Source organism: Lepidothrix coronata, unplaced genomic scaffold (genome assembly GCF_001604755.1).
Source record: "Lepidothrix coronata isolate B3197 unplaced genomic scaffold, Lepidothrix_coronata-1.0 Scaffold182, whole genome shotgun sequence".
Lineage (NCBI taxonomy): Eukaryota > Metazoa > Chordata > Aves > Passeriformes > Pipridae > Lepidothrix > Lepidothrix coronata.
Window position 1 is genome coordinate 923,919 of NW_016690362.1, and position 22,876 is coordinate 946,794.

At 45.9% G+C, this 22,876-nt stretch overlaps 1 protein-coding gene and 1 long non-coding RNA gene across 8 annotated transcripts in view; both read left to right on the plus strand.

The window, feature by feature from the left end:
- SLC8A3 (solute carrier family 8 member A3) overlaps positions 1–22,876 on the plus strand; it is a 115,259-nt gene that overhangs the window by 16,654 nt on the left and 75,729 nt on the right. For 6 of the 7 annotated variants that reach the window (XM_017830690.1, XM_017830689.1, XM_017830691.1 and 3 more), the window contains one exon: positions 3,869–5,680. In XM_017830690.1, coding sequence (XP_017686179.1) covers positions 3,915–5,680 — 1,766 coding nt within the window. In that variant the 5' untranslated portion in view covers positions 3,869–3,914. Of the gene's footprint in view, positions 1–3,868; positions 5,681–22,876 lie in introns of those variants that run through there. The other variant, XM_017830693.1, reaches the window with a different exon arrangement.
- Positions 7,797–22,679, plus strand: LOC108505058. Its single transcript, XR_001877372.1, has 3 exons — positions 7,797–7,927; positions 11,452–11,454; positions 22,667–22,679. It is a non-coding gene; the product is annotated as an uncharacterized LOC108505058 (long non-coding RNA).

Sequence of the window (22,876 nt, forward strand, 5' to 3'; positions counted from 1 at the left end):
TTATGTCCGATAGCAAAGAGGTAGTGGAAGTTATGGTCCTCATGGTATAAAGCTGAAGATCATCCAGCACCAACTGACTTCCCACTGCTGCTGCAGCCTCCTGTTGTTTGCATCCCGCAGTGATGTTGCTGGAATGACACCTCGCTGTGCCAGATGTGGATGTGTTTTGTCACACTCGTGCCAGAAAAGTGACACTGTGGTGCCTCCTGGGTGACTAGGGCTCAGGACTGAGCTGCAAGCCTGCCTGTAGGCTTGGTCCTCAGAGCAGGACTCATGCTGAAGGAGGGCTCTTGACACAAGCAGCCCTGCTGAAATTAATGTCGCTACTTAGAGGAGAGATGGGGGATGTGTCTACTGCACAGATGTGTCTACTGGGGGATGTGTCTACTGGCCAGAGCCAGGCCAGACTACGTAGATCCCCTCCAGTGATCTCTTGGCTGTGTTTAGTAGTTATATTTGAGGGAGAACTTTCACCTTGGATAAATAACCTTGCTGATCTAGAGCTACAGAGTGAGTTTTAACTCTTCTGCCTTCTGTTACCTGAGTGTTAAACTGTTACCTCAATGTTTTATTAAGAGCAGTTTTAAAATTTGATACTTTTATTCTGTTATAAGTCATTTTTGCAGCATCAAGGGGGGATGACCACAAGAATGCTTCACTGTATTTTTCAGATTGGTTAGGTTGCTAATGAACACGTATTAAGATTGTATTAAACAGCATGTGTGTGGATAAAGTCCCTGGGGAGTTTTACCTGTGGCAAAGAATTGCAGGATTGGGTCATTACTATATCATTTTAGAAGAGTGATTGTGGCCTCCACTTAATGTTAAAATGTTTGTCAAAGCAAGTGAAAACCAGTGAAGAAAAATATTCCCAAATTTTAGTCTACAACACATAGCCTGAGTTTAGAGGTCCAAACACATAAACAGAGGCTACCCTGGTAGAGATTGTCTTTGAAATAATATACTATTCATTTGACAAATAGTGAAATTACCCTCTACTTAGAATTAAATTAAAAATTTAAGCAGGACTGACAAGGTCCTGGAGTGTGTTGAGAAATGCTTAGCAATAAAAACCCTCATGGCATTAGAGAAGTTAGACAGATAGTGTTAATTACAGAAGTTGTTTGTCCCACAGAGAAGGAGATTGGTAGTAGCAGTGATTTATTTCAGAGGGCAATTTAGTCATTGAACTATTCCTAGACAAGGCTCTGAATTTAAGTGATACTTAGACTCCTAAGTCATTTTTGAAACCAAATTTAGGTGCTTGAGTCATGTAGATGTTTTTGAAATTCCTCCTGTCTTTCTGTCAGCCATTTCTACATGGATGAACTTGGAAGACACAGCAGCTACTGGCTGTGGTACAATTAGGTAGGAGCTGGGAGCTGGAAGTGTCAAGAGGTTGGTGGATAACTGCCAGCAATCATAGTATGGATAAGGATGATCTGATGTGCCTGGGGTATTTTTGGAGCTGCTGTGCTTGTATAGTTGGTCTCTGTGTGCACCTTGCATCAGAGGCACCTGGAATGTGTCACCTTTGCTGTGAACGTGCACACATCTACCTTGCAGCCCAGAGATCTTGGGCTTGCTGCTCGTAGTCACTCTGCACATGTTCACTGCCTCTTTCTCAGGGATTTCCCAACATCCTGCAGCTAGAAATCTGGTAAAATACCATGTGGAGAGGGAGGGAGGACAAAATGGGAACATCAAATGGAACCCAGGTCGTATGTGCTGGTTAGCTGAGTCCTCCCTGTGACTCTCTGCAGGCAGTGGGGCATTTTACAAAACTTCCAGGCTGGAGCTGGGGCTGGGCTCTCTAACAGCCCCCGCTGGGGCTGAGGTCCCTCTGATCCCTGGGAGCTCGATCAGGCACTGGGGCTAAGGAAGACAGGCAGATAGATAAGTAGGCATTGGAGTGAGAAGGTATGTAGGCAAACGTGGGAGAATCTTGCTCTTCTGAATTAGCCTACATAGCATGAAGAACTATATTGTTTTTTAATATCAAGGGTGTCAGACATGGATTTGTGATCCTGATACCGCATAATCAATTCTCTCCCCTCTGCTGTGCTTTGTCAGGAGCAGTTTTGTTCATTTGCTTGTTCACGCTTTCCTTCCTGTTTTGCTTGTCTTTATAGATTTTTATCTGAAAGTTGAAAACGGTTTTTGTTGATATCGGGAAGATTGCACCTGCTTTTGGAAATAGGCGAGTGACACAACATGATGATAAAATAGCCATTTGAGATGCATTTGTTAATGCTGATAACAGAGTAATGTTGCCTGGAATATTTACAGTGCAAGGGAGGGAGGGGGGAGTCTCCTCAAGTGTTTAGGGGTCAGTTCAACTCTTTGAACTGCTGCCGTCTGAAGGTTATGCATCTGCTCTAACCTGACTGACTAGGCACCCTCTTGAGACCATGGCGAGAGGTGGGAAGGGACATAATCCCTTCTGGAGATGTGTGTTTTAAATACATCTTTTGTGTCAGAACAGGATGGGACAGGAAGGATTGTCCCCTGGAAATTACTGTCTCTTTCCGCTGACTACAAAGGGAGCCTAAGTGACTTTGACTTGCTGCCCAAGATTTAGATAGTTACAGTAGGGGAAATGAATCCCAGGCCTGCTCATTTGGCAGCACAAACCACAATGAAAGTTAGTGGGAGTTAAGGCTTTTGAACCTTCCAAGTGCTGTAGATAATGCTGCTATTAAGTTTGATGTTTCCTGTGAGATACTTGCCTGTGTCTGGGCTCACAAATGTGATTTGTTGGTTAAGCCTGAGACCAAATTCTTCCAGAGGTCTGTTAGGAAGGAAGGAGGATAGTGTGATCTGTGACAATATGAAGGGTTCAGAATCCAATTTTAAGCAGTGCAAGCCCTGCAGCAATGTAGTCTGTAAGTAATAGAAGGTATTGTTGGGCAGTGATATGCCAAATCTATGTGATACATTGATCAGATCTATTGTTTTTGTATGGTATTTTAGGCTAGAGATTACTTTCATTGTAGAAGATATTTTAATATATATCAATTTCTTAGGGATACAGAGGGAATGTTGGTGGGTACCTGCATTTTGCTCTGTCTGAGTTTATGAGCACAACTTTTTCTAATTGTACTGCTTTTGTAGGTTTCTGTGACTATTTAAAAACAGGATTATTGATGTAAAATGTGACCATCCAGATCACAGAAGAAAGGCTAGTGAAAAACGGCCTTTGCCAAGCACGAGTCCTCTCCCCTATTTCTGGGATGATATCTTTACCTCTGAAAATGGAGGCCCTGTGTCTCAGGAGCTTGTGGGAGCCCTAGGGCCCTTCTGGAGACTCTGCAGCTATTAGGAGGGGCTGGCTGTAGGGATGATTTGGCCACTAAGGTACTCCATAATTTAAAACTGAATTATATCCTAAAATGGACTTCATTTGGAGATTGCTCATTGGCCTTAAAAGTTGCTTTTTGTGTTGCTAGTGATTGCTTGACTTGTTTTATTCCCTGTGTCGTGAGGCAGGGGAGCCCTTAAATTTGGGTTCTTGTACTGAGTTGAAGTGCTATGTGCTGTGGAACACCATGGCATCACTAGGTGAGTGGCAGCTGAGCACTCAGTTCTCCTGTTGCACATGTTGTAGGTCAAGAATGGGCTATTTTATATATATATACACCTTTCCTCTGAATTACTTTTCTAGCAATTGATCTTCATCTGCAGGGCATGTAAATGCTGCAGTTTGTTAGAGTCCCTGCTAAATACCTTCTTCAAAGTGACAGAGAGACAACCCATGCATCTCTACCAGTACTCTTCAGTGGTGAGATACTGAAGTGTGTTTGGGTAAATTTTGCATCTTCCTTCTCTCTCATGCTTCCCTCCCTCCTCTCTGTTTTGTTTGTTTCAGGTTCTCGGCCTTTTTGGATCTACGCAGTGGAAGCTGCATCTTGTGTATGGCGTGGTTAAGCTTGCAGCCTGTCACCTCGGCCTTCCTCCATTTTGGGCTGGTTACTTTTGTGCTGTTTTTGCATGGTTTGCAGGTGGATGCTGGCCTGACGGGAGACTCAACCAGTTCAGTACAAAACAGCTCGTGTTCAGGATCTTTTGACTGCAAGGAGGGTGTTATCCTGCCAATATGGTACCCAGAAAACCCATCCCTTGGGGACAAAATTGCCCGTGTTATCGTATACTTTGTAGCACTGATCTACATGTTCCTTGGAGTCTCCATCATTGCAGATCGTTTCATGGCATCTATAGAGGTCATTACATCTCAGGAGAAAGAAATAACTATTAAGAAACCAAATGGAGAGACCACAACGACCACCATTCGGATTTGGAATGAAACTGTTTCCAACTTAACCCTCATGGCTCTGGGCTCCTCTGCTCCTGAGATCCTCTTGTCTCTGATAGAAGTGTGTGGGCATGGATTCATAGCTGGAGACCTGGGGCCCTCAACAATTGTTGGCAGCGCAGCTTTCAATATGTTTATCATCATTGCCATCTGTGTCTATGTGATCCCTGACGGGGAAACCAGAAAGATAAAACACCTGAGGGTTTTCTTTGTCACAGCTGCATGGAGCATCTTTGCTTACATCTGGTTGTACATGATCCTTGCTGTCTTCTCTCCAGGTGTGGTTCAGGTTTGGGAAGGCCTGCTCACGCTTTTCTTCTTTCCACTTTGTGTCGTTCTGGCCTGGATAGCAGATAGACGTCTGCTTTTCTATAAGTATATGCACAAAAAGTACCGTACTGACAAGCACAGGGGCATTATCATAGAATCAGAAGGTGATCACCCTAAGGGAATTGAAATGGATGGCAAGATGATGAACTCCCACTTTTTAGATGGGAACTTAGTGACTGTGGAGGGGAAGGAGGTGGATGAATCTCGCAAAGAGATGATCCGGATCCTTAAGGACCTGAAGCAAAAGCACCCAGAAAAGGACTTGGACCAGCTGGTGGAGATGGCTAACTACTATGCGTTGTCTCATCAGCAAAAGAGCAGAGCCTTTTATCGCATTCAAGCAACCAGAATGATGACGGGAGCTGGCAATATTTTGAAAAAGCATGCAGCTGAGCAAGCCAAGAAAAGCACCAGTTTACATGAGGTGCGGCCAGAGGAACCTGAGGAATTCATCTCCAAAATTTATTTTGACCCATGCTCCTACCAGTGTCTTGAGAACTGTGGTGCCGTTCTCCTGACAGTGGTGCGGAAAGGAGGGGACATATCCAAGACCATCTACGTGGACTATAAAACAGAGGATGGCTCTGCCAATGCTGGTGCTGACTATGAGTTCACAGAGGGGACTGTTGTCTTGAAATCAGGGGAGACCCAGAAGGAGTTCTCAGTGGGCATTATTGATGATGACATATTTGAGGAAGATGAGCATTTCTTTGTGCGGCTCAGTAATCTCCGTGTGGTGGAGAGTGAGGAACCTCCAGAGCTCAATAACTCCCCATACCCAAAGGCCATACTGGCGTCTCCTTGTGTGGCCACAGTGACTATCCTGGATGATGACCATGCTGGCATCTTCACATTTGAGTGTGACATTATACATGTCAGTGAGAGCATCGGTGTGATGGAAGTCAAAGTCCTAAGGACATCAGGTGCTCGCGGTACAGTCATAGTGCCATTTAGGACAGTAGAAGGGACAGCGAAAGGAGGTGGAGAAGACTTTGAAGACACTTACGGGGAGTTGGAGTTCAAGAATGATGAAACTGTGTAAGTACCCCATTCATTTCTGTTCCTGGGTCTAGTTCTGGTGTTTAACCCCACATTTTGCATCCATTACAGGTGAATGCTGACGAGGGACAGGCTCCTTTCTTCACTTTTCCATCAGTTTCCCTACTTACCTCTTTCAGGCAAGAACCAACAGCAGGATTTAAGAGCTCAAAGCTCTTGTCCATTCCCTCTTGGGAATGACAAATTGAGGCTTAGAAATACTGGGGGCCAGGGGATAGGAGGAAAATGTATCATTCTCTGAGGTCCTGTACTAAAGCTAAGGGCTAATGGAGAGTTAAGATAGAGAGAGAAGGAAAAGGATGAGGTTTTACTTGGCTAGGCAATTACGGGAAAGCCTCTTTTTGAACACCAAACATAGAGCTCACAGGAGTTTTTTGCAATCCCTAGATGAAAGGTTCAAAACAGTTATTCCTAGGCAAGCAAGTGCTGCTCAGTAGACATGGGGCTTTATTTTCAAAGGAGCAGCGCATCATACCTGTGTCTCTAGGCTTGCCTGTGCAACAGTCAGATCCATGGGTCAGCTAATTTAGAGCATAGGCACAGCTGCAAGCTATTCTGCTGGACTTGAAATCCTTCCAGCCTTTATGTCCCTATGGTCTACCCATATTCCCCACATCACCTTCTCTATGATTTTTCTATGTCTGTTCATTTACTGCCTGTGTTTTTTCCCCTTATCAAATACCGTGGCAAATGGCAATAATGCTCCGAAGCACTGCAGATCACAGCCTGTCCATGTGGCTTCATGACCCAGTGTTTTCATACAGAATAAGGAAGGGAAGTAGCATCCTATTAATTCAGCTTTTTTTATTGCGTACAAAGTAGCCGGTACTAAGCTAGGAAGTAACAAAGACCAGAGAGACAATAATGTCTATTTGCTCTAAGTACCTGCTGTTAACTTTAGGGAGGAATGAGAAAAATCCCTTACCTGAGTAGGGAGAGGGAGAGGGGTGTGAGCCTAGTGTTAAGTGCCTAGGTTCCTTTTGTTAAAACCTAATCACTTGACCCATCACAGGAAGAATTGTGCAGACTTGCATCTGGCATCAGAGAAAGGAAGTCTTTGTACCAAGCCTCCCAGTACGGTACCCAGAGGGATGTTAATATATTAAGTACTATAGAGTAAGGATGCCCTAATTCAGTAGCACCTGCTGCCTTAGCCCACTAAACCATTTAATCCAGCTAATATCCACTGCCCTGATGCTTGATTATAAGTATGTCTTCTTCCTATTAAAGGAAGAGAAGCTTCTGATTGGCTGACTTCAGCCACTGTCAGAGATGGAAGGGGATCAGCTGTTCTCATCTGGCCTTTTTCAGGGAGATGGGCCATGCAGGTTAGTCTTATTAATTGAGCCGCAAGCTGATTTCTCTAAAGAAAGTGAAGAAGAATGTCAGATGTGTGATTACAGTCTCCTGTGAGTAGGCTACCTAAAATATAATGGGTACTACCTTGATTCAACCAGGTCTTCAAGCAAAGAGACTTTTCTTGCTTGAAGAAGACCCATCAGTAAAAGGCCTGCAGATTTGGGATGCCAGAGAACAAGCCCATGAGCCATCTTCCTCCAAACTATATTCCCTTTCTCTCATCTTCTGGCCGATGGAAGAATTCTTTTTGTCTTTGAAAAATTTGACAGGTCAGAACATACCCATATAGTTGCTTCACTTGGGTTAAAACAAATCACATTCAGCAGAATCGGGCGCATCCTTGTGGGACAGACTCTAGTGAAAAAGAAGACAGTCCAGAAAACAAGTATGTGTAGGTTCCTTAATGCTGTCGGTTTTGACCCAGAGATACCCTAGAGCATAGGTAAGGCATTAGTGATGTGCTTCAAGTGTGCCGACAGCTGATGCATTAATGTGACTTTCACTTCTGCATCAGAAGCCTGCTGGTATCAAAGCCTACTAGCCACAGTGGCCATGGAGACCATGTGGCTAGCAGAGATTAATTTCTTTTGAAGCTAGAATTAGCGTAGCTAGCTCAACGTAGTGCTTAATCAAACTAATAAGCCTAACAAGGAGGGAGATCATGTCAGGCAGCACATACCTTTATTCACTCCCTATTCACTCCTTTATTCACACCTCCAGGAATTACAGGAATGGAATTTTGGTCTGGAAATGTGGAGGTAGTTTTCAGTAATCAGTTCTTGGCCTTTAAATTCAGAGAACACAGGTCAATTGCTGCATTTTGCTAGCTCTTCTCTGAGGTGCAGATGGTAGCAGCTGTAGAAAACTGTAAGCAGTATTAGGTGGGTTTAATATCTTCTTCCTGTTCTGATTTGTGCCTCCTACTTTCTAAATCTGAATGCAGAAAAATAACTTTTAGCAAATATTTAGGCTGCAAACAAATTTGAGGTGATTTAGATCTGAATTTGGAGTTCAGACCTATAATGCTACTATTCCAACCATCTGTTCAGCCCAGTTTGGGAAGATAGGTGCATAGGGTGTTTGGGACCATTTTGCTGACTCAGAGGGCAGTGTATGGGTCACAATATCGCTTGGTACAAGGCTGTGTGAAGACACTGGGTCACCAAATAGCCAGAGCATTGTCTGGCTGAATATTTGAGGCCCTGCCTCTTAGATGCCTTGCCACTGAGGGAGATCCACCGCGAGGTAGTGACATCCCCTGCACACTGAAGTGGGAACCAAGAGTCTACTAAGCCAGTGCAGAACAGAGAGGAAAGCAGGGAGACTAAAATGATCAGTAGACAACACTAAGGGTGTCAGAAAGCAGTGAAAAGTTACGTACTCCCCGCTTCAGCCCATTGATTAGAACCTTGTTTAGGAAAGGTGGAACTTGGGCTATAGTTTCCATTCTGGTGTAAAACTCGGTGTAAGAGTTTTACATGCCCATCTCACTGCCTTAATCTTCTCAGTCTCCTCACGAAGTCACTTTGATAAGATTTTTTGACTCATGGAGGAAGGAAATTAATTAACAGCATCTTGCGAACATGTAAGACAGTGCTAAACTCTACTGTGGCTGTGCATGTATGATAAGGATCTGCAGAACTGCAGCCTCAAAGAATCTGTGATCTGTGTAAACTGAAGGAGAGTAAAAGGTTCAGTTCATGCTCTCAGCTTGTTCTCCAACACATGAACTAAAAAATTCCATCTTGCACTGTGCAGCAGTAGGCAATCTGTAAGTAGTTCAGTAGTAGGTCAGCCTCCTAAAGTGTGGCAATGGCTAGATTAATCTAAGAGGCACTGGCTTACACAGCATCCCTGAGATTAAACTAGAGGAGAGGCACTGCAATCTACCAGATCCCTAGGACTGGGGATAAGCACTTTCCCTGGAAACTAAATAGAGAAGGGGTCTTCACTTCGATATAACAAAACAAACTACTGCAGGGTTGTCTTTAAGAGGCTTTCCCTAGAATATATGGGTCTAAAAAAAAGCTGAGTTGATGTGAGTGTTAAAGAACGAGAGGGAAATGGATCCTGCCAGCGGGTCTTGCTTATTGCCTCTGTGATTCTTTCTAGACTAACACAGTCAAAGTTTCCTTACTCACATTTGGGTGGGAGCACAAGAGAAAGCAGGCTGAGATGAGGAGGCTTGAAACAATGCAGTCACTACTGAAATATGGTCCCATGCAGTGTGTGTGTGTGTGTGTGTGTATGGGTGTGTTTGAGTGTTGGATAGCTATAAATCAAGCCATGTAATCTTGAGTGCTGTCATCTGTTAAGAAGGGAATTGATCAAGTCTCAAATATTTGATTATGCTGCCTCTTTTTCAATACATCTGTTATTTCCGAACTCCTGCACCAGTGAGGGTCAGATACAACCTAAGCAACTGAAGTGGGATCCTAGCTCTCTTGTTGACTAAAAGGATCAATCAATTCCAAAACTTTTTTTTTTCAGTATGACTGAATACTTTTCTCTGAAATGACTTTGCATGTAAATAAATATTAGGTTCTTCAAGGTATGAAAATGCAGAAGAATGATTGACCCTGCTGCTTTATCATGTCCAGGCAATAAAGAAATCATTAAGAGCCAGAAGCAAAAAATGAATTGGGTTTTAAAGGATTTTCTTTTTGCATAATAAAGAGAACTCTATCAAGTCATTAAATTTAATTTAAATTTTTTCAGTTTAAATTGTTTTCTCTGTTTAAAATTTCAAATTCATATGGAAATTTGTCTATGTCTTGTTTTAGAAAATTTGGGAAGATACACAAGTTACCAGTAGCTAATTGATAGGCCAGCTGGACAATGAAGTCACAAGTTTTGTTGTGGCCCTGTCACATGGAGTTAAGGTTTAGGCCAAGGAGATCTACTTTGTAAGTAACCTTTGTTGCTGGTTGCAAAGTTACATGCAGGACCTTAAGGCTACTAAAATCACAGCCATCTGCCCTAAGACTATAGTTCACTGAGTATTGCTGTGGCTCAGGAAGGAACTGCATGTTGAGAGATGTTGAGTGTTACACTGGTATTTAATGGCCTACAAAGTCTCTTTGCAAAGTCAATGTGGCTAAACTTTGGTAATACGTGGCGTCGTGGGTTGACCTTGGCCAGATTCTAGGCACCCACTAAAGTCGCTCTGAGCTGGGAGAGGTCACACAGGCAAAACAGACTCAACATGGGGTTAATACTAAAATTTATTACTAATAGGATAAGATCTAAAGAGTGAGAAATAAAACAGTCTTAAACACACTTTCCACCCACCCCTCCTTCCTTCCATGTTCTCCCTCCTCCCCTGGCAGCAGTGCAGGGAGACAAGTCCACCCCTCAGGTAATAGGTCTTCCAAATCTGCTGTCCCATAGGTCACTCTTCCATGGGCTGCAGGGGGACAGCCTGCTTCACCACGGTCCTCACCACGGGTTATAGGGGGGTCCACAGCTCTGAGTCCTTCCCCTGTTCCATGGGGTCCCTCCCACGGGTAACAGTCCTTGATGGACCTCTCCAATGTGGGTCTACCCCTCATAGTTCTTCCATATCTACTGTCCCGAGGGTCGCTTCTCTATGGGGTGCAGGGGGGGCTCTCTGCAACCCAATGGTCCTTCATAGGATGCAGTCCTTTGTAGGGTGAGCTGTACCGATGTGGATCCCCCACAGGGCCGTGAGTCCTACCTGGGAATAACCTGCTCCAGCGTGGATTTTCCTCCCCATGGGCCGCAAGTCTGTTGAAGGACTCCACTCCATCCTGGGCCTTCCACAGGGGGTAACGGCCTTCTTCCATGCATCCATCTGCTCCAGCATGGGCTCAGCTGCACCATGGCAGGCCGCACCGGCCCGGGTCCCAGCTCAACTCGGCCGGGGGGGAAGGGAGGGCAATGCCTGCCAGCAGGAGCCACTCTGCCACCCTGGCCTAGCCCACGGGACACCCCTCCCACCCCTCACAGTTCACCTTGGGGGTTTTGGTGCTGTCGGTGCTGTTCAGCTCCTCGGGCAGGACAGGCTCCAGCATGGGCTGCTTGTGGGGTGGGCCTGAGGGGCTGCTGTCCACGGGGCCGCATGCCCCGGCCCTGACCTTGGCTGCCCCTTTACAGGGGCCATCACTCGGCTTGGCCGGCACTGCTGAGAGCAGCATGGGTGGCTTGCAGGGTGGACCCGGGGACTGCGGGGCCGCTCTCTATGGGGCCGCACACCCTGGCCCTGGACCTGGCCCCGGACTTGGCCCCGGGCGCCCCTTTTGCAGATACTGCTGGAGACAAACATTAAGCCTGCCTTGTTAGGCAGTGAGATGTTATTTTTTTTCTTTAGGATTTGGGCAGGATGTTGTGTGCAAGTTGCGCATTGCCTCTCCTTGTCGGCTTCTCCCCAGAGAGTCCCCCAGGCTGCTATGTGCATGGCTGGGGCTGTGCCATGGAGTCTCTGTGAGCCTTGGGTTGTCTCCCAGTATGTGCTTAGTTTGGTGAGGCTGGTCTTCCAAAGTGCTGCCATGGCACTGAACAGTGGAAAACCACATGCATTTCTTCCTGTTGGGGGCTTCAAGCACTTTCTGTCAGGGGGCTTATGAAGTATGTGTCTGTCTATGCATGTGGTCAAAAGTGTTCCTGTCTGGGTCAAGATCTCTTTGATGCTGTGCCCTAAGTCTGGTAGTTAACAATTGTCCCAGGGCAGACAGCACATGCTGCTGCTGCTGCCCTCTCTCCTGTGTGTTGTGCCACCCTTGTTTGGTAAGAAGGTCAGTATCGCTTCCTCCTTCTTTTTCCCTCCTGTCCACCCATGCTTGGATGCAGAGATACCTGGACCCTAACCCTTTGCTCATTTTCCTAATTGCTGTTAGTTTCTCCCAGCAGTTCTGGTGAAGGTGATAGTGGAGAAAAGTGAACGGTGGTTTTCTGGTTGAAGGATGTCACACTGAGGTTTGGCATCATTAATTGTCCTTCCTTTTTGCCATGCAGCACTTGAGGAAACTGTCAACTTAATTTTTTGATTTGATCACCCACACAGTCATGGTTGTGGCATTTTGAGGGAAATGCTATTATTAATACTTAGATCTTTTGCATGGTATTTCATCAGTAGATCTCATTGCACTTTGGGAAGGAAATTGAAACAGTATTCCCATTTTGCAGATGAGGGAAAAAAATAGAGAGAAAGTGACTTCCTTTTGGATTACCCAGCAGATCAAAGGCAAAGACAGGAATAAAAACTAATCTCACTGAACTGCTGGCCTGCGCTATATCCAGAGAAGGTCCGTGTACATCAAGCTTATAATTTTCTGTTACTCAGGAACACAGTGAATTTATGCAGATTTATTGACCTCTCCCCAGCCACTGAGAATTGGGTTGGTACAGGTATAGACAGTAGCTGCAATATCTCTCTGTTCCCCCAAACTGACAAGAGGAACCACAGTTTTGGATTCTTGTTTTCCTAAATAAAATTTTGTCTACGTGACATGGAGGTGTGCTGCGTCGGCAGACTTTGCTTTACTTATATCAGCTGTGATGACTCCAATTAATGACTGAGGTAATAACAAAATTATTTCAGTACACTAGTCTTAAATCTTGTTCAACAGGTCTCATACACCACGCACTGATCCTGAGGCTCTGGGCTCTGAGGAGAACAGCTCTCAAATAAGACTCAAATAAATAGGACTCCAGGCAATGAGAATTTGTTGTGCGAGGCTGATGCTTTCCTTCCCATTAGAGCCTCTTGAGACTGAATCCTCCAAACTTTTCTCCAGTTTGTTTCTATTAGTGGGTAAGCTACCTTCTGGCTTTCTCATCCTGTTTCTTCACTTAAATTAGAAGTTCTTGACCCCTATTTTAATTCGCATTAAGGGAAAACAGTAGCAGTTGTCCTCCAGTTAAACAACTTTTCCCCTGCTATTTTGCCAGTGGTGAAAGGCTGTTGTATTTGCTTCTTACTATGAAATTCTCAACAGTGCCTAATTTAACTGATTCCTTTGCATACATGCACAAATGCTTTAGTTTCTGCTACAGTCCGTCCCACTACGAGGTCTAGGTGATGTGACCTGCAGGGGATTAGTGTAAGGCGTCAGGGGACTGTTTCTGGAGTGTCAGTAAAATCAGCCTGCAGAAATGTGAGACCTTGACACCACACTGGGAAGAAGAGAAGGCCTGAGCTGACCTTTACCCTCTCAGATAGTCCTGTTGGCAGGTGTCAGGGGGATATACTTGCTATCTGTCCATGAAGAAGGACAAACAACATCCTGTTTCAGGGACTGTAACTTCTTGCCCACCAGAGGAGGCATTTCTATGAGTTTATGTGACAGCGTTAAACAGGAGAGGCCTGGGACCCCAGCTCAGAAAAGATGCATGTGGCAGAGATAGCTCTTCAGAACTGGTGCATGCTTTGATCTAGCAGAGAAGCCCCTGGGGAACTCATGGATTCTTGAAGCAGGAGGGCCTTGGAAGGGACATTTTGGGAGGTATTGGAGAGGGCAGTGATAGTTTAGTGCAAACACAGGGAAATTCACCCTGACAAATGACACAACCAAGGTTTGGATTTAAAAACAAACAACAGATCAGAACTGATCCAACATAAAACAAGTCTACCGAGGCTTTGCCTCCTTTACTCATACTGACTCATGCCTGACTGAGTGGAGCACCTTTGCAAAATTAATAGCTTAGAGGTCATGCCCTTTTCACACAGGTTTGCAGAGGCACAGGTTGTATTTATTTCCCATCTGTAAGAAGGAGGAGAAGGCAGAGTTTGAATGATGCAGCTTCAGGGGATAAGAGAAGATGCTGGTGGCAAGCTTGATGGACTATATATCACTCCAAGTATGTGCTGGGATTTTTTTTTAAACCAACAGTGGGAACATTTCTTACAGCATTATTATAATGCGTCTGTGACTTCTAGCAAATCAGAGTGCCAGTAAAGTTTGAGTTAATTATGGGCTTATCCTTTTGTAAATGAGATGAGGAAAACAACAGTCTAAAATCTCCCAAGCTGAGGTCCTTCAGCACCTTCTTTATGTGGCTGAAGAGAAGCAGCTCATCCTGGTGTGAGGTGGCAGCTGTTTCTAGTAAGAGATGATTTACCTGTTGCTAGCAGTGTGGCTCGTTTCTTATTTACCTCATGTCAGGAAAAAAGGTGATAAAAGAATTTGTTATGCTAGCTGATTGAAGCATGAGAGACCAAGTTCATCTTCCATTCAGCTTCAGCAAAACCAGCAGATTTAAACCTGGGAGGAATGTGGACTGGTACATATTTACAGCTGTCTTAGCAGATGGGCTGTTGACAGATGAGGCCCCTCAAGTCTCTGCCTGGGTGCTGGGTGCCAGCATGTACTGCTGCAAGCATTTTAGCCGAAGTCAGCCCTGGTGTTGAGCAGGCGCTGGCTGCATGGTGGGTTGGACCCTTTGGGTGGATTGTGCTGAAAGGGCAGCGAGGTGGAAGTCTGAATATTAAATAGGACCAGTTCTTCCAGCCAGGGTTTGCAGAAACTGTCCTTAGAAGGCCAACGGAGACGTCTGCTGAAATGCCGCGAAGGCTGAGCAGCTTCATGTGGAGCATAGTGTAGGCCCAGAGCTGGACTGCAGTGTGCCGGGAAACTCTCCTCTGGACAGCACACCCCTGATAGCCGGTGCTGTGTCCTGCCTCTCTCCCTCTGGGTCCTCATGTGGAGCCCCTCTGAGTGTTAAAAACAGGCCAGGACTTGATGCTCTACTCCTTGTGAGCAAAGGCCACTGCTCTGATCTTGTCTTGTGAGATGGTTGAAAATCTCCTTCAGTATTTTCAGGTGCTGAGGAGGAAAGAGACTTTTTCTCTCTTCCTTGTTCATCTCTCCAAACAGTTTCCAGGAGTGGTTGCTCCTGCCTGTGTTACAGCTGTTGAGCCAAGTGTGTTGTTGCTGGTTTATCTGCTGCTACTAAACTCTATGTAAAAGTATGTTGTTATAGTGAAATGGGGTAGGAATAATTTTTTGTGCTTCTGTTTTTCTTTCTATGAGATAAGCGAGCCAAATGTGTCCTACCCTCATAAAAATACCCACATGAATGGTGTGCTGCTCTGCCTTTATCCTTTAGAGAAAAAAGTGTAATAAAGCTATCAATATTTAATGTAGAAATTTTGCTCCACTTATCTCTGCTTTACCTGTCTTTCCTCCTGGTTGAGAGTTTTGGCCTAATACTTCTATCTCCACTTCTCTCAGTAAAGACAACTGGACCACGATGCTGTTTAAGAAGGATGTGCCAGGACCAAGTGTATTGGCTTTGCAAGACTAAATAAGCATCAAATGCTCTGTTTTCTATGACATTGGAAATGCTTACTGTTGGGGTGAGTTGTGGTGGGCTTCTTGACAGCTCACAGTAGTTTTCTCATTCTGTAGTGGAGCCGGGGAGAGAAAACATATGAATTGGCAGTTTTTCCCAGATGTGTCCTGTTAGCTGACACTGCCGGAGGTGGGCAGAGCTTTGAATAATGCAGAAGCACAGTGAGCAGACTATGTATGAGCAATAACTGCTTGCCTAGCAGCTGGGCTCCTAGAGTTTCATCAGCTGTGTCCTACAGAGCAGTACCTGAAAGCCACAGCAGAGTGGTGGAGCCTTGCTACTGCTGGTGTGAAAGGCTGTAGCACTGGGAAGGTGTGAGGAGCTGTGTGCATTTTATCTCAGTGACAACTGTGGTGCCTGTCCTATTGGAAGGTCTTAATTTTCTATAATTAGCAAATTCTTGTCGTAATTATCTTTTATGCTCTTTTTGTGTCCTGACAAGTGGAGCAATGCTAGATGTGGTCTGTGGGAGTCAGAGCTGATGGCAGCTTCAATAGGTCATTAGACTTTGTGGTGGGCAGCTGGTGCTGACTTTCCCTTGAGGTAACTTTAAAAAGGAGAAAACAAAAAGGCTCAGAGGCCTGATTAACCCATCCTTTGTATGGTACCAAGCAGCAAAAAAAGGCATAACAGATGTGACATCTTCCCTGGCTTGAAACTAAGTTGTAGACAGCAGTGGGGGAGCAGGAGAGAAGTGCAGGGTAGTTTCCTTGTAGCATAGTGTCCAGAGGAGAGGGTAAAGAGCAAAGAATCTGCTGCCTTTGGTGCTGAGAGAGCATCAGTAAGTGGCAGGTGGGTTTTTTTCTTCCCCAAGCTCAGTGGGGAGCATTAGGTCACCTGTGTGTTCCTGTGCAGTGCTTCTGGCCATCCAGGAGTTGGAGGAGGTGAGGTGCCACAGTGCAGCGCAGTTTAAGGGTATCAGTCCTCAGCTCACAGGCAGGCGGTTCAGGGATAGCAGCTGGTTTTGCAAGTCTAGTGCTGCAGCTCCCCTGGGGAGATCACATTCATGAGGGAAAAACTGATTGAGTCCAGACTAAAATGAAGAGCAAAATCCAAGGGTTGAAATATGCCACTCTCTTTGTATGACCAGGTGATGAAAGCATGGCCAGCCTCGGGGGAGCAAGCTCCTTTGTCCTGGGGTCACTCCGTCTGTCTCTGAGAGACCAGGGTAGCCATTCACAGCTCTGGGGCATTTGAAGACAGGACAAATGAATGGGCAGGCTAAGGGGGGGCCCTTGCCAGCATGTGCTGTATTCACTGGAGCCCCCGTTTGGCCTGGCCTGGGACTATTAATGTCATGCCTCTGGAGAACACTCCTCAGGGTCTTTTCTAAGGAGGTTGAGACTCCCTCGTTTATCTCATATGGGGTGTCATACCTTGTGCACGGCCATATTTCCTGGCCCTGCACTGGGAATAGAGCCCAGAAGCTACCTGGGCAGGGAATGGTGACTGCCCTTGGTGAGGGATTTTTTCCTTGTGTTGCAGGGCTGTCCTGGTGGCAGGCAAGGGAGTTTCTCAGGGCTATGAGACTGTGGAGGAGAGGCCCAAGGAAAAAGTACACAGCAACAACAAATTTCTGCTAAGGGTACCTTCCTTCCAATTTGTGGGGGGAGATGATTTTTTTAAGTGAATTGCTGCATAAGGTAATGGCCTGCTCCCTGGAGGGTACATCTAATGGAATTAAAAGGTGTCTCTATCTTGTTTTGGGCGGTGAGAGCTTCCTCGAACTGCTGCCCAGAATACTTGTGAGACACCCTATAATTCAATTAGAAGTACCCTCCAGGGAGCATATAATTATATCATATCTATGAAACATAATGACAGCCCCCTCATATCACATGGTGAGCAACTGTCTGCTGCTGCCCAGAACCTTTCACCGGTGAGGAACTAATCTGCTTAGTGCAGATTGAACTCGGCGGTGTACAGCACTTACCCAAATGCTTCTGCAGGGAATCCCTGCCAGCAGAATAAACCTGTTAACAACGTGTGAGCATCACTGCACCCGCATCCTCTTCCCAACCTTTGGACCACTCCAGCCAGGGCTGCTCACCTCCACCTTTGCCATTTTCTCTAAAGCTTCTTGGGAATTTTGAAGAATGGGAAGTTTTCTTTAACCCTTTAAACTTATCTTTTTGCCCCTTATTGTGTAGTACTAGCCAGTGATCCAGAATGTGCTGAAGGGGTTGAGTTCCATAATAGGCAGTGTCCTACCTTTCTGCTGATAAGCCTGTAAGATTTTGATACCAGTTGAGATGTTCTGGGGAGAGAAATAATTATAGTGCCAGTTGAAATGTAGACCGTCTGGTGTGAACCACAACACTGCAGCATCTGAAATGGTTTAAGACTAGGGGTGAGGAACACTGTACCTGACCACCATGTAGGGGACTTCATGGGATACTGTAATTCCAATTAACTCTCACAAGAGGTATCAGCTTAAATCACTCTGAAGAAAACTGGAGAGGGAGGGTAGGGTGGTGAGTTGGCATGACTTCTGAGTATCTAAAGAAATCACGTGGAGGAATTTCCTTACCCACAGTAGTAGTCAGCTGGGAAACAGCGTTGTCTGCCTCATGATTGAAGAATACCCCTAGTCCATTGAGGACTGAGGATGCCTGCCCAGACTGGGCTGCCATCAACCTTGCTGTAGTTCAGCAGCTTCTGATGGCTCTCACGGAAAGTTTGTCCATCTACCCAAATAAACCCATCTATCTCTCACGAGATTGTAGTTGCTGTGGGTGCTGTTGAGTTGCTGTCTGTCAGCCTCAAAATGCCTTTTTACCCTCAGATCCCAGAGCTCTGATTGAGCTGGACACCTCTGGAATATGAGATGGGGACAGGCAAGGGACCTTTGAGAGATGATGGAGGCAGTGGATGAGTGAGGTTTGCTGCCGTTAAGAAGCAGGAGAACATTGTGCTGACCTTGAAGACAATGGATCTGAATCCCAGTACTGGCATTTTGGGGATGAATCACCAAGGGTGGAGCCAAGTTGTGTTTACATGACATTCTTCTGTCCTTGGGGACAGTTACATGGGGAATCACTAGCCATCAGAGTCCTACTGGGGGTGTGTCTGGGGCTCGAAGGGGCTCTGCTGTGAATTGCTAAGTAATCTGGAGAACGGCAGATAGACGGCAATGTGGTTGGAATGAGAAAAAGAAATGAATGAGAGTTACTTGCTGTAAGCCTTGGGGCTTTGGTCTTCTCCCGTAACGTGGGACTGGGGCTCAGTTTCCTGCTTCAAGGACAGTACTTCAACCAGGACTTCTTAGTCATTAGGGATGTCTTGGAGATGAATTGAAATTCATCTCCTAGTTTCTCCTCCACTAACTGGTAGGAAAGGAATCTTTCAGTCTTGCTGAGGTAATACAAGGGAAGGAGGAGCTGATTTCTGCTTCCTGCTCTTTCCCTGCTGCTCTCTCTACTCTGCCCTCACTCTCATCCCCCCAAAAAAAGTAAAAATAGCATCTTGGAGCCTACCTGCTTCCATTACCTACTGCCAGTGAATGCTTCAGGTCACACTGGGAAGGCATCTGTTTTTTTTTCAGACAGCACTGCGTTTAACTGAATATAGCTGGAGTGAAGAGAGAAGCAGCATTCTTCCCCATGTTTATCTTCTTACTTCTTGGCATCTAGGTGTCTGTAATGAGGATCTCCAGCTTCAAACATTACAGCAAAGCAAGAGTTTTGGTATGAAGGAAAACACTGAACCATTGTGTTCATATCTTTGTGGCTCTTGAGCACCATATCCTTGTCCAGGACAGGAGACTTAGGGAAACACTTGGGGCAGTCTCTCCCTGGCTGCATTAGAGTTGTATTTTCACCACAGCTCTGGAGTAACTCTCTCTGCTCACCTGCATTTGCACAAGGAAATTGTTGTGGTGTAACACCTTGGCTTTCTGTTCCTAGGGAAACCCCTTTTACCAGTTGACTCATGCTTCACTTTGTTTTAGGAGCAGTTGCATGCTTTTTCTGTAATAAGGTGGTGGGACAGTAGCATGCCCAAGGTTATCTGACCTCCTGTAGGCAGAGCATGGAGAGTCCCTGAGGAATATTGAGGTAATATTATTTAGTTACCTTGGGCTGTTTCTCATCACAATTAAAGATAATCTGTGTTTATATTTCTCCTTTTGTATGGAGGGAATCCCAAATTACTCAAAAATTGGACAGCAGGATCATTTTATCTACTGAGCAAAAGCAAGTACCTGTAATCATGCTGTGTTTGGCACCCCGTGGTCCTGTGAGATACCACAGGACAGGAGTTGATCAGGATGAGGGGATGCCCATGATGGGCAGGTCGGGGGCTGGCACGGTTGGCAGCAGTGTGCTTGTTCCATGAGGAGGGTCGTGCTGTTCTGGGGGAGCATGCAGTGAGCGAGGTGTGAGCTCCTGGGTGCTGAGCATCCTTCAGTAATGAAAGGTGATCAAAGAGAATTTGTGTGGTGCTTGGTTGAAAACACAGGCTCCGGAGAGCAGAGTGGTTGACATGACTGGGATACAGGGACTAAAAAATGGACAGTTTCTTCAGCAGGAACACAGCTACTGCAGAAATCACAGTCTTCCTTCCTGCATGGCTGCTGAGTAGCACCAGGCAATGGAGGTGCCTCCCTAGGGTGGCCTGTCCAGGGTCACCTCTGAGATGCTTCTGTTGCCATGCCCAGATGGGGCGTGTTGATCCTCTTCAGGTACAGCGATATGTTGGTGGGCTTTATGCCATGCTGTGACACTGCTGACCCTGGCTCCCACAGCCCTTTCCAAGGAGCCTGCTTGGATCTGAATGTCAGCTATTGCTATGAGGCTCCTGCAGGGATGTGGTGTCTCACCAGAGCCTGCCATTTAAAGCATCAACCTTTTGCTTACCCCTTAGCAGCTGTGGAAGTGTTGATCTGTTTCTATCTGTTTGCGGCAACTGGGCACACCATCCCCTCCTCTGCCACATGCACACCACAGTTGTGGGCAGGAGGTGATGCCACTGTTTCCTTCACTTGTGCTGTCTGTACTGTCTCTAATAAGTACCTGCTCCTAGACTCCGGTGAACACCTCTGTGAACTGTAGAGACTGAAGCTGCATCCATAGAGGTGGCACGGTCTTGCTCACAGCCTGCTTGTTAGATCACGTTAGGCTGCGTGATGTGCTCATCTCAGTTTGTTCAGTAAGCCCTTATTCACCCAAACCTTTCTCCAGAGACTATTTGGGTCCCTTAGCAACTTTAAATTGCTTTTAGCCTTGACCAAACTGAGAACCTACACGGAAACACTTTTTTACAGTGAAGGAAAACCAACTTGGATGGATATATGCTTAGATTGTGCTCTTTCTAAGTGCAGGAAGGTGACTGGGAACATGAGTTTACCATAGCAGATTATGCTTGACTAACCTGATGGCCTTCTGTGATGAGATGACTGAGTTGGTGGCCATGGAGAGAGCAGTGGGTGACATTTACCTTGGCTTTTGTTTTTTGACATATTCTCCCATAGCATCATTATAGCCAGACTGGGAAGGTACTGCCTTGATAGGTGACTACAAGATGGATTAAAAAGCTGTCTGGTCTGTCAGATGGAAAACGTAGTGGTCAGTGCTGTGAGTTTTAATGGGTAGCCAGTTCCTAGTCACAACCTTGAGAAGTCAGCATAAGGCCTGCACAGTTCAGCATCTTAACCTACATCAGGGATGATGGGGTGACATGCAACCCTGTCCTGGTGAGCCCATGTGCACCGTGGTCCAAGGAAAAGGTCAGTATGCTGACCCCTCTGGTTGCTGGCCAGAGGGGCCTTGGTGTAAAGTAGAAATGGGCCAAAGGGCCTTAGGAAGTTGGGCAAGAGAAATGCAGGTCCTGTGCCTGAGGTGGGGGTCAGTCACTGCCCTGGTGCAGGCTGGGGGCTGGCTGGCTGGGAAAGGTTCTGCAGGGAAGGAGCTGTGCTGCAGGGAAAAACTGCTTGGTTCTTGCAGTTTAAACCAAATCAGGGTTGAAGCAGTGCATCGATTTATCAGCAACATATAATTAACCAGCAATCAGTGTACTATATAAGGAGGATCAGTATCAGCAACACAGTGAAGAAACCACAGTGCTGGACACCTATGCAATGCTCATGTACAACTATAAATTTCCAAGAGTCCTGTAACATCCCTAGAAGTTATTCCCACATACACAGTTACATAGCTCCATGGTGTTCCTGTCTCAATGATTGTTGCTGCCCAGGATAAGCCCCATGAGATCCCACAGACCTGGTAGTTCCTGTAGACATCAGTCAGCAGCATAGCATGTCTTAAATATTAGCCTGAGTCATCACTGTGCTGATTTGGAATTTTGCATGCAGTGGCAGAGGTTTATTCCCTGTAAAAGATGGAAGCAGCTCTGGTCCTCACTGGGATGCCAAGGAAGGGTCTCACTGAGCTGCCCACCTTCTCCCCTGCTCTGGAGAATGCCCAGGCAAAGCTGGTGAGCTAGAATTTTCCACCCAATGCCCATTTTCTGACTTCTCCCCATCTGAAATAGGTGAGTGCCCTTAGATGCTGACCAGCTGAGATTCTGGTTACTAGACTCAAGTAGAGCTCCTGGGGAGAGCACAGCCCTGCAGGAGCAGCTTATATCCCAGTCTGGCAAGTGTCCTCCTTGCTGAACCCCTGGGCAGTGTTAGGGGATGTCCATTTGCATGATAGTTACATGTGATATGGACTCACCATGTGTTGTTCATTTTCTGTCTGCCCAGGCATACACAGATGTTGTTAGCTGCTGGAAATGGCTGAGGACATGCAGAAACATACTCTCCTCGTGATCTATTGCTTTGACCTTCAGGTGGTATTTCTAAATTTTAAGTGTCCAGCACACACTGAAACTGTGGGGACAGAAGTGCCCCCAGGCTACACCATGTGTGAAACTGGCTGGGGACCAGCAGTGGTGTCCACAGAGCAGGTTTCTCTTCCAGATACCAGTATTGTAGCAGATGTGGCAGACAGGAATATAAAGCAGGAGAAACTTTCCAGAAATAATAGTGAAAGTGCTAATGACAAGGAGGGAAGAAGCACCACCATCTTCTTGAGATCTCAGGTAACATGTATTTCATGTGAAGTACACAATAGCCTGCCTGGCTGTTTTTGAGCCCTAATGTCTGGTTGAATTTCTTCTCTTTTTTCTGTTAACATTCCATTTTAAATAGAGTAATCCTTTGAGGGCCTAAGCTCAAGCCTCTTACATGTGTCAGAAAGATTTCTACAGTTAGAGGGAGTGCATTAACCATCTCTTTGCTAGTATTTGCTGTTTTGTTGGCAAATTACTTCCATGTCATTTTAACTTGATCAGTTGGAAGAGCACAAGCCATGCAGTCAAGACAGCTTATGTAAAACTTCCCTTCTCAGGCAGTCCAGGTGTCCCTAGATGGCTGTGTGCCATGAGGACATGTCAGTAAATAGCCATGAAATTGGCCTATTTACACGAGATTTTGACCAAGGTCTGGCAGGACTGGAGTGCAAGTAGGCACTGAAATATTTAAGTCCCGTAAGGAGTGGAAGG